Source organism: Chanodichthys erythropterus, chromosome 4, assembly GCF_024489055.1.
Source record: "Chanodichthys erythropterus isolate Z2021 chromosome 4, ASM2448905v1, whole genome shotgun sequence".
NCBI lineage: Eukaryota > Metazoa > Chordata > Actinopteri > Cypriniformes > Xenocyprididae > Chanodichthys > Chanodichthys erythropterus.
Genome location: NC_090224.1, coordinates 20239723 through 20254240, shown reverse-complemented (window position 1 = coordinate 20254240; position 14518 = coordinate 20239723). Strand labels below are relative to the sequence as shown.

Sequence of the window (14518 nt, the reverse complement as noted above, 5' to 3'; positions counted from 1 at the left end):
AAGTTTACAATAGTTTACAATTGAAGCGACCATTATCCAACTAAATTAAATGTTTTTTATTTCTATAAATAAAGCAAAACAACAGTGGAGGCGGCGCCGCAGTGGGCACCGTAATGTAATGTAAACGTAGCGGTGGCATATTCTATGGTAATTTTACCCTCACACTGAGTCATGGCGATATTGCGTGACAGCTTTTCACTCAACGAGAAATCTTGTCACATTTTAATATCGCAAGATCTCGTGGCACAAGATCTCGTCACATCCCTAGTTGTTAGCATAATAAAATATTGCATTTTACATTTGCAAATATTAAATCTTTTTTTATATTAGATGAAAAATTACTTATTGAAAAAAAAAAATGAATAAGACTTAGTGATAGTCCAGGATATATTCCTACTATTGTGAATGGCCACTCTGTTTTTTTTTATTTTGTTTTTTTTTTATTTATTTTTTGCAACTATATACTTATTTTATTTTTATTTAATTAATTAATATTAATTTCAGCTTTTAAAAATAAATAAATGACAGTTTGAGACCCCTTTACAAACAGGTTGAATTTTTAGAAACAGAAAGTTAACCTGCATAAATAAAAATAAAAATGCACTTTTTAAATTATGACAAACAGATGGTTAATAAAAAACTAAAACAAATTCTAAAATGTGATCTCATATTTCCCTTTGCTTTTTTTTTCAGCATGGAACGGATGTGCAGTCATCTCGCTCCACAGCAACACGAATCCCCATGTCAAAAGGTATGAAAACAGGGAAAGCGGTCTTAGGCCTGTCCACGACGTCACGCTCTGAAAGCCAGTCTATGAAAATTGAACTGAGGAAATCTGCAGTTTGCAGCTCAGCAGCCGGAGGGGGAGGAAAGAGCTGAGATTGGCTCATATTAATGTGGCACTGGAAATTAATCTAAGCACTAAAGAACTGAAAGAAATATGAACAAAAATGTTGCGATGTAAAACAAAGCAATCATTAGCACTGGGGCCTCCATTTCTGGATTAAGAAACATTATTGTAATATTGTAAATATTGTAGGTCATATCAACCTTTATGTACAGACATCTATGGTTAGATATCACACAAATGGAAAAGTGATGGATCTCTGCATGTGTGTTTTTTGTGCTAAAGCACATTTTGACTAACACTTCACCTTGTTTTTTCTTTTCTTTTAATATTTATTTTTCCATTTACCATTTCACTAATGTTTTATTTTGTAAAATGGCTTGTGGAGGTTTCCGGGGGTTTGCAATGTATTAAATGTCACTGAATGAATTTTGTGATTCCACCAAATAAATATTTTTTTCTGTCTTCAGAACACAGAAACATTCTTTTTTTATTTTATATTTTGCTCTTTTTAGCCATTTTTATTGATCATTTATATATTGATGTTTGATTGGAAATGCTAGGGAGAAGATGGGGGTAAATATTATTTATTTCTATCATCCTGTATTTATATTTATTTTTATTTATTTATTTATTTTTTGTCAGAAATATTGGATCAAGGTCAGGAAACCTCCATAATGTGTGAATAACATTTTAAACCATATTGATGTTAGTAAAGCATGTTCAGTGGATAAATTCATACTCATGATTGACCTGTTTTGGAGAACAAATGTTCTGACAGTGAAGGAATTTTAGAGATATTATTCCTAAAATTATATCAACGTATCTTGTTTCCTTGCAATTCAGTAACATTCTGAATCAATTTTTGATCAATAACATACATTTGTGTGTTACTGATTTTTGAACCCAGAATCGAATTTTGACACACAATTGTTACTTGCTTTGACAAGGGGGGGTAAGTTACTAAATGTAGTGCCCTTCACTTTAATGAAAAAAATGGTCATTTCTTTTAGCATCATAAGAAATCTCTATATGGTTTTCTTCTGCTGACGTTACAGTGCGATCGGAGTTTAGTGTTTTATCCAGGCCATCTGGGAGCCATGTTATGAGAAATAAGAAACAACAGCTGGAGATCTGGAGTCCCGATGAACATCCTGATCGTGTCCTTCTGCCGGATACAAACTCAATTACACAGATAAAGACATAAAAACAAATTTAAGACTCTTAATTCATCTGTTTGGCATTAAAGAAACCCTGAAAATGAAATGATGTCAACATTCACTCACCCTCATGTTGTGTGACTTTCTTTCCTACAGAAAGTCCAGAATGATCTTTTTCATATGAGGTCTGGTGCTGTCAAGCTCCAAAAAAGCTCATTCTAATGTGCTTTCGATTCATTTACTGTAGATGATATTAGCCACAGAAGAATGAAAGTCAAATGGGTTTTGGAACAACATGAGGGTGAGTAGCCTCAATGATGACAAACTTTTTATTTTTAGATGAACTATTCCTTTAAGCAAACATGCTTTCGTGTTTGCTGTTTTGTGTGTCACTATCGAGGGCTTTTTAAATCAATTAAATCCATTTCCACCGCAGCCTATTGCAGACAAACTGATTGTTCATTTTCTAATCCATCCATGCGTAATAACAGGCTTTGGCAGCTCACTGATGACATCACTCATGAGATAAAGCTCGTTGGATTCAATGGCGCGCTACGATTCCCAGAAAACGATTGTAAAAATTGCTCTGATATTTTCACCATCCATGAACTTGGCTGCTCAAAAGCACTTAACACGAATGTAAAACTGATTATTTCCATGCTGTAAGTCGTGGGTTTCGGATGATTGCAGTGTTGTCATAGTAAGCTCACTTTCCCTGTTTTCATCCACAGAGAATCTTGTGCTCCATGTGAGTCGAGAGCCGCGCTGAGGCGGTTTCGGATGCTTTCCATAATATGCCTGACAGAAGGGTCTCTACACCTGCCCTGCATCCAAACGCACCAATAAAACCAGGCGCAAATCTGTCAAACCCAGTTCAAGCACGAGGATCTGTAGAGTGGCAGCATATATGCATGCAAACACAGACTATACCAATGATTCAAGACAGGCAGATGACAGACTGCTGAATCCTGGATGCAAGTAAAGAAAGTTAGAGTAAAAAGGTCATGCTTTTGAGAACAAAATGGTACAGGAAAAGTTGCAGCTGCTGTAGTTATCATGCTTGGTGTAAATTGGCCTTATAAGGTTAGTTCACCCAAAAATGAAAATTCTGTCATTTATTACTCCCCCTCATGTCGTTCCACACCTGTAAGACCTTCGTTCATCTTCAGAACACAAATTAAGATATTTTTGATGAAATCTGAGAGCTATATGACTCGTCCATAGACGGCAATATAATCACCTCTTTCAAGGTCCAGAAAGGCATCGTCAAATGTGCCGTAGAACGTCTTTTCAAAAGATGTAATATAAGTCTAAGGTGTCTCCTGAATGTGTCTGAAGTTTCAGCTCAAAATACCCCATAGATTTTTTTTAATTCATTTTTTTAACTGCCTATTTTGGGGCATCATTAACTATGCGCCAATTCAGGCTGCGGCCCCTTTAAATCCCCCCCAACACCAGCTCTCGACTATAAGTGCAGTTATACAGTGCATTTACAAAATTCACACAGCTAATATAACCCTCAAATGGATCTTTACAAGATGTTCGTCATGCATGCTGCATGCATGGATCGGATCATGTGAGTATAGTATTTATTTGGATGTTTACATTTGATTCTGAATGAGTTTGATAGTGCTCCGTGGCTAAAGCTAACATTACACACTGTTGGAGAGATTTATAAAGAATGAAGTTGTGTTTATGAGTTATAAAGACTGCAAGTGTTTAATAATGAAAATAGCGACGGCTCTTGTCTCCGCGAATACAGTAAGAAACAACATGCTAATGAAACATTTAGAAAGACAATTTACAAATATCACTAAAAATATCATGAAATCATGGATCATGTCAGTTATTATTGCTCCATCTGCCATTTTTCCCTATTGTTCTTGCTTGCTTACCTAGTCTGATGATTCAGCTGTGCACATCCAGATGTTAATACTGGCTGCCCTTGTCTAATGCCTTGAACATGAGCTGGCATATGCAAATATTGGGGTCATACATATTAATGATCCCGACTGTTACATAACAGTCTGTGTTATGTTGAGATTCGCCTGTTTTCCGGAGGTCTTTTAAACAAATCAAATTTACAGAAGGAGGAAGCAATGGAGTTTGAAACTCAATGTATGTCTTTTCCATGTACTGGCACCTTTAAAACAGTCGACGTGACTGCAGTGGTTCAACCTTAATGTTATGTAGTGACGAGAAAACTTTTTGTGCACAAAAGCGATAACAAAAATAACGATTTTATTCAACAATTTCTACTCTTCTGTGTCATTCATCATAAGTTGTTTACATCCAGCACTTCCAGTTTGTACGTCATAACGCCGACTCATTATTGGCATAGACAGTAAAAGAAATGGACACAGCGACCCCATTGGAACTCAATTGAGACAAGTGAAGCCCATTTTTAGCGATTTTTAGCACTTCCTTTTCTGACGCGCAGACTCAAACTAAGCTTGATGACGTCAGCAACCTGTCTGACAGATGTAAATCTTCTAGTAGCTGTTCGTGCAAACTGCCATCGTTAATCTTGCAGAGACGGCGAGCTTGAGCGGGGAGTTCTTTGGCGTGAGTGAGAAGGAGTAAGTATTCTGATTAATTAGTTTGTATAGTATTTTAAAATGTAACGCCAGTAGGCTTCTCTCTTGACGTCTCCCCGATTGCCTGCGAGCTTCTCTTCTTGTCTGTACGGTAACTTCAGTTTTGTGCGACAGAGAGTCGAGTGGTTATGACGCAATCGTTAGCTTATTTTTACAAAAACTGTTTCTACGGGGCCATAATGTAACATAGAAGGTAATGGAGCCCTTTATACATTGTTGTGTATCTTTGGAAATAAATAATGGACAAATGGAGTCTTTAAACGCCTCAGACGTAAAGTTATTCACTGTCAAAGTGACGCCAAAATGAATGGGAGTCAATGGGGATGCTAACGCAAGTGAAGTTCTGCTACAAGATGGCGGCACCCGGCCGACTTCAACTTCCGGTCGACTTCCTTGGGCACTGATTATTGGCTGGCTCCTGCGTCAGCATCATACGCATGCGTCTTGCTGATCAGGTGATCAGCTTTGGCCAAAACGGAGCCGGCATTCGGACATAAACACTAGAGCTGTTTCTCAATATGCGTTCTTGTCTGTACTTTTGTTCTTGTGAATAAGGAGGGTTGTTTAATATTTCGTTTTGTTATAAATACTATAGGCTACATGCAGACATTAAAGATAATCAATGAACGCGTTGCCTGAACCACATTTGTGAGGCTATTAATATGTTTTTGTTTGTTTGTTTTTTAAATAAAGAGTGGTGTTTATAACACATTTCATTTTATTGTTGCCTAAAATCTATACAGAGATAAGCAGAGCAGCCAGAGCGAGCTGAGTGGCGTTATCACGCTGATGTGCCATTTGCAGAATCACCGGACTTGCGTCCTCTCGTCCATGGGAGTTCGTTCTCCTGAGTCGAACTTGCCAAGTCCTAACTACCAAGGACCCAAGTCCGAACTTTGGGAAATTGGTATTGAGAAACGTCTTAGGGGTGGGAATCTAGTGTGAATTAGTCACCTCACGATCCGATTCCGATTCTGGGAGTCACGATCCGATTCCAAAACAATTCTTGATCTACTTTTTTTTTTTATTATTAATTAATTAGTTTACTGACTTGAAAATCTTAAAATCATTATATTTACATATCCTCCAGAATCGCGATGGATAGATTTTTTTCTCCCACCCCTAATAAACACGGCAACTGTGTAAGGATAATGACAGGGAAGAGAAGAGATTGTTGAATAAAGTTATTTTTGTTTTGTTTTTGCGCACAAAAAGCATTCTCATCGCTTCATAAAATTAAAGTTGAACCACTAGAGTAGCCTACCTCAGAGATGAGATGCATCCCAAATGACACATTATGCACTTATACACTATATACTTATGCACTATGTACTCATCAGTGTAGTGTGTGAATTGCATAAGGTTATTTTGTCATTTAACATCAGAGTCTGACAGCCTCTTCCCATCCGCTACATAATTAAAGCTGTGACAGTCCAGTGCATTAAGTGTCCAACATTCCACACTTCATTGTTTCCGTTAATTTAGTGCATCATCCGGGTATTTAAAGTGTACTTTTTCTTCTTGGAATTTTCAGTGTGAACGCACTACTCACACTATTTATACTTAAAAATGTCATAGAATAGTGCATAATTACATAAATTAGGACGCACCTTATGGGTTTTTTGAATGGGTTTTTGCTAAATCGCCTGAAATAAGGTCTGTGGTTAACAAAGCCTCTAAATATTTTCACGTTTTGATCTATGACATAAAACACACCATTTATAACCCGCTTGTGATTTTATTTTTTAAACCTTTATTGTGTCTTAAAAATGGCGGCTGCTAACAAGTTGCAAAAGGACTACTTCCTTTGGCGGGGACTTTAGATGTCATCATGACAAACAGGACATTTGGACATTGAAGCTCGGTGGTGGCGACGTTGATCCACGACCATGTTGTGCTGTAGTTCGTTTATAGCCTACTGTTAGCTGTTTATATTTGATGACTTTATTTAGGCTTCAAAATGTATAAATGTTGTGTTAACTTGTAAAGATTATCTTGATGGACAAAACATGTAAGTGTCATAACCCTTTGTTAAACACAGAGCTTATTTTTTGCAATTTTCCAAAAGTCTATGGGAAAATGTATATGCTTTCGATCGAAGGAACCCGTGCGCCGCTAACTTCCGGGTTGGCCTACAAAAACACATCATCTCTGAAGTACTCTATAGTCACATGAACCGTTTTAACAATGTCTTTAGTACCTTTCTGGACCTTGAAAGTGTTGATTATATCAACTCATCAGAAATATCTTAATTTGTGTTCTGAAGATGAACGAAGGTCTTACGGGTGTGGAACGACATGAGGGTGCATGAGTAATAAATGACAGAATTTCATTTTTGGGTGAACTATCCCTTTAAATGCTTCAGTAAGACAAGGAAAAGCATTAACAAGTCAACGAGAAATCAAAATTGACCCCATTCACTTTCTTAATGCACGTTCCAGATCTTATCTCAAATGATTAATCAGTGCTTGTTATTCTAAAGAAAAAAATGTTTTCATAACCTTTTCATTTTGTTTCACTTGGAAATGTGTTGCGTTATGGAAGTAAATTGGGCTGTGTAAGCAAGTCCATGTTGACTTTCAACAGTGGTCTAATATTAAATAATATAGGCTGTTGTTATTAAAAAATGACTGGTTAAATGGGAGCAGTTTATTGATCATTGATCAATAATCGTCTGCTATTAATGGTGGCATCAATGAATGCGCATGTCTGAGAGATGGTCATTTGGGGAAAAGGTTTAAGTCTGAGAATAAAGGTACTCACTGCACAGCACTGTGACCCACAAAATCCTTATAATCAATAGTGTTTCATTTCATTTACAGCATATGAGCTCTGTGAACGAGCTCACTGTCAGCTCCTGCATATATACAAAATGAATAAACACATGTATGAATCACATGACTTTATGAGCCACTGAATAAATATGCACCACAAACTAATGACTTTTAAGAATATCTATCTATCTGTCTGTTTGTCTGATGCAAAATTAACTTTTTTTAATGCTTTATTTGAACATTTAGTTTACACTAGAACAACAAACTCAAAATATAACAATTAAGAACAATACCAGTAGAATATACAGAAAACAAGCAAACAAAACAATCAGTACCATAGTTCAAAGCAGTAAAAGACCATAACAAAAAAGAAAAGGAAATAAGAGGGCATCACACAAATGAATACAAATTATACATTAAAAAGAGTTTGTAGGCCGTGCAAATTGTACATGTTTTAAGAGCTTTTTTGCTAAGTGAGAGTAAATAATGTTTTATCTCTTGAAAAAATACTAGGTTTACAATTTGAAAATTTACATTTATGAATAAAAAATCTACATAGAAAGAGAATTAGGTTTATAATGAATCAGGCATTTGAATCCGCTGCAAAGACAAAAACAACAGACTTAGGATTCACTGAAAAACCTTGTAAGATAGTACTTGAAATAAAAGAACTAACATCATTCCAGAGCTGAAAAGTATAGATGCACGACCAAAACAAATGAAGAAGTGTTTCAGTATCATTCTGACAAAAGGAGCATGTAGTGTTAAAATCTGATTCAGATTTTTTCTTAAGAAAATGTTTGACAGGGTAAATATTATGGAGTGATTTAAAAGTTATTTATTTTATTTTGTTAGTGAGGAAAAATCTTTGTTGCATGGATTATATTTTTCCAATTTAGATTATCAAAAAGGTTGTTTCAATATCAGACTGCAGGGGGGAGGAGACTGTTAAATTAATACATGTTTTTTTTTGTTTTTTTTTTAATTAACCAGAAATATACAATAATAAACAGAAACTTACATATTAATGCACAGAAAAAAAAAAAAACATGCCAGAGCATACAAACCATTGATTGATTCATCAAAATTCTGAATATTCTTTAAAAATATGACAAGTCTTCCTTGCTTTTTTATTTATAATGTTCTCCAAACTGGTGCAGTAGTCTTTTGTCTCCTGAAGAAAATGAATAAAATTTGGCTTGGATCCTGACCATTTCTTCTTGTGTATATGAAATATGAAAATGAATAATATATACACATATCAAAAGAATGTAATTTAAATATAACATTTGTTTTCCTTCTAATGAAATTTTCCACATCCACCCAAAAAATCTTTGTGTTTATACAGTTACAAAACAGATGGACAATGGATTCTTTTTCCATTGAGCAAAAATCACATGAATAATCAATCTCTAATTTAAACCTCACACTTTTAGCTGGATATATACCATGTAAACTTTTATTTTTAAACAGTAAAACAGTATGCTTCACAAATACACCAAGCTTTTTTCCAGTTTATATTCCTAAATACATTGAAATTAACACGTGTCCCTCGAGGCTGCTAATAACTAGCTGCTAATTTCCCTTCCCCTTAATGATTTTTATTTTTCCATCGTGTGTCATAGTGAGCAAACAATTCGGTGCAGTTGCTCTCCTGAACAGCAGGTGGAGACTTTTCTCTTCCTCTTGCTACGCTTCAGTTTCTCTTTCTCAGTCCCGTGACTTCAGTCATTCACGCTGAAAATGTTTCGCCACATTCTGGTAATTATTAAAAATATTCTGTTTCAGTTTAAGATTTCAGATTAATAATGTAGTTTATAAGTCATTCGTCATACATTAGTTTGTTTCACGGTTGTTTATGCAGGAGTTTGAGGCAGGAGAAGTGAAACGCGGGAGTCATGAGCAGTTTGACGTTCTGCACGTATACACTCTCAATGAAAATATGATTTTTGATGACTTTTATAGTTCAAATAAGCCAAATAACAGATTATAACTACTTGTTTAGATGGTGTCTATGTTTATTAAAACAGTATTTGGACTAGTATTTGTGGTCACTCTTAAAAATCTGAATGTCATTCATTTATGAACTTGTTACAGCTGACTTCAGACATCCGCAAAAACACCAGCTGATTAAAAGTCATTGGTCAATTCAATTCACATTTATTTGTATAGCGCTTTTCACGATACATATCGTTTCAAAGCAGCTTTACAGAGAATGTCAACATTAAAATTTAGAGAATGCATTTAGCTAATAATGTAATAATTTAGGCAATTAATTTACAATCATTGTTAGCAAAGGTAGAAGCTGAATTACAGTAAATTAAAATGAATTACATATTTACAATAGTTAGGATTATATAAATAGGACCAAGAGTAAGGAGTCACGCTGGACTGATGATTTAATGAATGCATTTTTAAGTGTCCAAATACTTTTTGATTTGTTTCTGAGAGCTCCAAAACTGCAAAGTGTTAGTAAGAGAAAAACAATCTTGAATTAGGACATTTCTGTTTTATCATTATTTTCTTCAGTTGTCAGTATGATATGCATTATTTACTGTACATATGCAGTGAGTCTATGAACTGCCTGTCTTGTTGTCAGTTTTACACATTATGGGTATTGTGGCCTAATGGTTAGAGAGACGGACTTGTAACCTGAAGGTCGCAGGTTCGAGTCGCAGTACTGACAGGAAATGTAGGAGGGGGAAGTGAATGAACAAGCGCTCTCTTCCACTCCCATTTCCCACAACTGTGGTGCCCTTGAGTAAGGCACCAAACCCCTAGTCACTCATATATATCAGATATATATATATATATATATATATATATATATATATATATATATATATATATATATATATATATATATGCACACAATAATTTGCTGAAGTTAAAGGATTAGTTCACTTTCAAATAAAATTTTCCTGCTAATTTACTCATCCCCATGTCATCCAAGATGTTCATGTCTTTCTTCAGTCGAAAAGAAATGAAGGTTTTTAATGAAAACATTCCAGGATTTTTCTTGTTATAGTGGACTTCAATGGCCTCAAAACGGATGAAGGTCAAAGTTAAATGCTGCTAAGTGTATTACTGCCCTCCACAGGTCAAAGTTTGAACTATATTATCATATGCTAGTTCAAGTATATAACAATTAGTTCAAACTTTGACCTGTGGAGGGCAGTAATACACTTAGCAGCGTCTACACTGCTGGAATACTAATAGAGAAGAAGAAGAGAGCTAGTTCAAGATGAGCATTTATGGTTAAAACTTATAATTTTTTTTTTTTTTTTTTTTGAAAATGAGCAATGGTTTCTCTCGTTACTCCTCATCTGGTATCATTTAAAGCTCTTTGAAGCTGCACTGAAACTGTAATTTTGACCTTCAACCGTTGGGGCTCTATTGAAGTCCACTATAAGGAGAATCAACCGGGAATGTTTTCATCAAAAACCTTAATTTCTTTTCGACTGAAGAAAGAAAGACATGAACATCTTGGATGACATGGGGGTGAGTAAATTATCAGGAAAATTTCATTTGAAAGTGAACTAATCCTTTAACTGTGCTAAAACGCTTATTTTCTACAATATTTAATAAAATTTCTGATGACATTTGGATGTGCATCACATTTGTCATCTTTAAAGATATATATATATATTTTTTTATCTCCATGAGACTCTTCAGCAGGTTTCCAGACGGCACATCTCCAGTACCGTCCGCAGGCAGATGTTGAATAAGGTGCCAGAGAAGCAGAAATTGTTTCAGGTATGATTGTCACTTTTTCTGACCATGACAGCTTCTCTCTCTCTCTCTATATATATACAGTTGCAAGAAAAAGTATGTGAACCACTTGCAGAAAATGTGAATAATTTTAACAAAAAAAGAGAGATCATACAAAATGCATGTTATTTTTTATTTAGTACTGTCCTGAGTAAGATATTTCACATAAAAGATGTTTATATTCGTCAACAAGAAAAAAAAGCTGAATTGATTACAATAACCCTATTCAAAAGTTTGTGAACCATTGGTTCTTAAAGGGATAGTTCACCCAAAAATGTTAATTCTGTCATCATTTCCTCACCCTCAAGTTATTCCAAACCTGTATGAGTTTCTTTCTTCTGCTGAACACAAAGGAAGACATTTGGAAGAAAGTTTGTAACCAGGCTGCTTTGGGGCACCATTGACTTCCATAGTAGAAAAAAAAAATACTATGGAAGTCAATGGTGCCCCAGAACTGTTCATTTTCCTTTAATCTGCAAAATGTCTTCCTTTATGTTCATCAGAAGAAAGAAATGTATACAGGTTTGGAACAACTTGAGGTTGAGTAAATAATGAGAGAATTAACATTTTTGGGTGAACTATCCTTTTAATACTGTGTGTGGTTACCTGATGATCCACGACTGTTTTTGTGTTTTGTGATGGTTGTTCATGAGTCTCTTGTTTGTCCTGAGCAGTTAAACTGAGCTCTGTTCTTCAGAAAAATCCTCCAGCTCCTGCAGATTCATCAGTTTTCAAGCATCTTTTGCATATTTGAACCCTTTCCAGCAGTGACTGTAGGATTTTGAGATTCATCTTTTCACACTGAGGACAACTGAGGGACTCAAACTCAACTATTAAAAAAGGTTCAAACATTCACTGATGCTCCAGAAGGAAACACGATGCATTAAGAGTCGGGGGGTGAAAACTTTATGAATTTGAAGATCAAGGAACATTGTACTTAATTTGTCTTCTGGCAAACATTTAAGTGTCTTCTGTTGCTTCTGAAGGGCAGTACTAAATGAAAAAAATATATATATTTAAACAAAATAAGAAAAATTTGGACATCTTCCTGTTCAAAAGTTTTCACCCCCCGACTCTTAATGCATCGTGTTTCCTTCTGGAGCATCAGTGAATGTTTGAACCTTTTTTAATAGTTGAGTTTGAGTCCCTCAGTTGTCCTCAGTGTGAAAACACAGATCTCAAAATCATTCAATCACTGCTGGAAAGGGTTCAAATATGCAAAAATGCTGGAAAACTGATGAATCTGCAGGAGCTGGAGGATTTTTCTGAAGAACAGAGCTCAGTTTAACTGCTCAGGACAAACAAGAGACTCATGAACAACCATCACAAAACACAAAAACAGTCGTGGATCATCAGATAACCACACACAGTATTGAGAATCAATGGTTCACATACTTATGAATGGGGTTATTTTAATAAATTCAGCGATTGCTTTGTCTTGTGAACTAAATGTAAACATCTTTTATGTGAAATATCTTACTCAGGACAGTACTAAACAAAAAATAACATGCATTTTGTATGATCTCTCTTATTTTGTTAAAATTTTGCACAGGTTCACAAACTTTTTCTTGTAACTGTAAATATAAAATTGACCAAATGAGATATATTGAGATGCTTTGTACCTATAGGCTGTGTTCACTTTACAGCACTCAGAACTTTAGGCTTTGGTTGTTCACATGTTTGTTTTATCATGTATTTGTGCTTATAAAAATGTTGATTTCTGTTTCTTGTTTAGGAGGCTAATGGGATGCCAGTTCATCTGAAGGGAGGAGTCAGTGATGCTGTTCTTTACCGTGCAACTATGGGTCTCACACTGATGGGTATGTTACTGAGCTTGTGGGCATTGCAAGGTCTTAACACCGTTTACTATGATTATTAACTCAAATACATATTCATGCTTGCTAAGACATATCAAGCATTACAGCAAATTATGCAGCTTTGCCACAGCTACATGCAGACATTGGGAATGGGTGCTTTAAACTTGGGCTAGTAAACAACCACCCAGAACCCACATGTAATGTTATCACTAATCTGATCATTCATGTGTCTCTTTTCAGGAACTGCATGCGTCATATATGAACTCGTAAAGGCAGCTGTGCCTCAGAAGAAGGACTGATGTCAGATCCTGCCCTCATTTCTGTTGAAATGTGATGTTATGAGCATTTCACACAATATATTTATTCTTTCATTTGGAAGGTATAAGGGACCAAAGTGATTTGAATAAAACAAACTGTACCTGTCATAAACAGACAAATCCTGATTGTTTTACTTGACTCAATGACGATATAAACACCCCAAAATTAAAATAAAACATTTTGCATAAAGAAAAGATTTTTTCACACATTAATTTTCTTTATGCAAAATGCAATTGAATTAGTTTTTTGATTTTGGGGTGTAATGTTACCTACTTGATGGTTATCATGTGATTCATCTTTAATTCCAGCAATTGATACGGTTTAATTTGTTTGTCTTCTGATTTCATGCCTCCTCCTGTATGTAATAATATTCTTTTCATAAAGAACGTGATGAAGAAAACAAAAAACTGAACTATTTTCGTGTACGTAATGTCTGAAGTTAACTGATGAAGGGTGTTTGTGACTCACAATGTCTGTTTCTTGGATGTCTTCGTCGGTTCCCAGGAAACAAACAGTAATGTGGATTTCCTTTTTGTACTTCAAAACAACGTGTTTTCAAGGCATATAAAATAGTTTCCAAATGCGTGCGTATACATCAAAGAAATGTTTTCCCCTCTGGAAGTTTAAATTTACAGGGACGATTGATCATTTGAGCTCAGTATAGCACGCCTCAGCATTGGTGGTCTATAGAGTTGAGCTTGTATGGAAATTTATCACATGCATTATGAACAATGTGCTCTTTGTGTCCCACACAAATGCTCTCAGCTCATTGCAGACATGCACAAATAATTGCATGCTAATTATAAAACTATAAAGCACAGATCATTAAGTCTTCAAGCGATCTATAAGGAGCATTAGAAGTTCAAGCTTTCCCTTGATCAATAGTTATATTTTTCATTTCTCTCTAACAATAAGAATAATGAGAGTATGATCAAATTAAAAACAGTCCTGAACTCAGCTGAAACAAGTAATAATAAACTTCATGATCACAAATCAAACTCTACGCTGATACCCAGTTGGCACCCATGTGTTTCTAAATGTCTAAATGTTTATTCATCAGATGTGTAACAGAAAACTTCTTTTATGGCTTAATAATGAGATCAACAGTGTAGTTTTGATTCATTAGATGTGTTGGACATCTCCATCCCCTCAGTGTGTTACCCGATTTGACCACTAGGGGGCTACATATTCAAATAAATGGAAATGGCTAGTTGTAAAACTGATCTATAAGCTC

The 14518-nt window shown here is 35.2% G+C and overlaps 2 protein-coding genes across 9 annotated transcripts in view; both read left to right on the top strand.

Annotated features, from left to right (window-relative positions):
* filip1b (filamin A interacting protein 1b) overlaps nucleotides 1–8872 on the top strand; it is a 32462-nt gene extending 23590 nt beyond the window's left edge. For 3 of the 8 annotated variants that reach the window (XM_067384443.1, XM_067384449.1, XM_067384447.1), the window contains 2 exons: nucleotides 694–751; nucleotides 2739–8872. In XM_067384443.1, the coding sequence (XP_067240544.1) occupies nucleotides 694–751; nucleotides 2739–2759 (79 nt within the window). In that variant the 3' untranslated portion in view covers nucleotides 2760–8872. The other 5 variants (XM_067384446.1, XM_067384441.1, XM_067384442.1 and 2 more) reach the window with 4 other exon arrangements.
* A 127-nt stretch (nucleotides 8873–8999) lies between these two features.
* On the top strand, nucleotides 9000–13690 carry cox7a2b (cytochrome c oxidase subunit 7A2b). The gene is made up of 4 exons (XM_067384453.1): nucleotides 9000–9139; nucleotides 11045–11134; nucleotides 12885–12969; nucleotides 13207–13690. The coding sequence occupies exons 1-4, from the start codon at nucleotides 9122–9124 to the stop codon at nucleotides 13263–13265; spliced, it is 252 nt and encodes an 83-aa protein (XP_067240554.1). The 5' UTR covers nucleotides 9000–9121; the 3' UTR covers nucleotides 13266–13690.
* The last annotated feature ends 828 nt before the right edge of the window (nucleotides 13691–14518 follow it).

Bases quoted from the DNA above. Each gene is read 5' to 3' on its own strand.
- cox7a2b (XM_067384453.1), top strand. The intron at 11,135-12,884 runs GTATGATTGTCA...TTTCTTGTTTAG, and splicing joins AGAAGCAGAAATTGTTTCAG to GAGGCTAATGGGATGCCAGT. The intron at 12,970-13,206 runs GTATGTTACTGA...GTCTCTTTTCAG, and splicing joins TATGGGTCTCACACTGATGG to GAACTGCATGCGTCATATAT.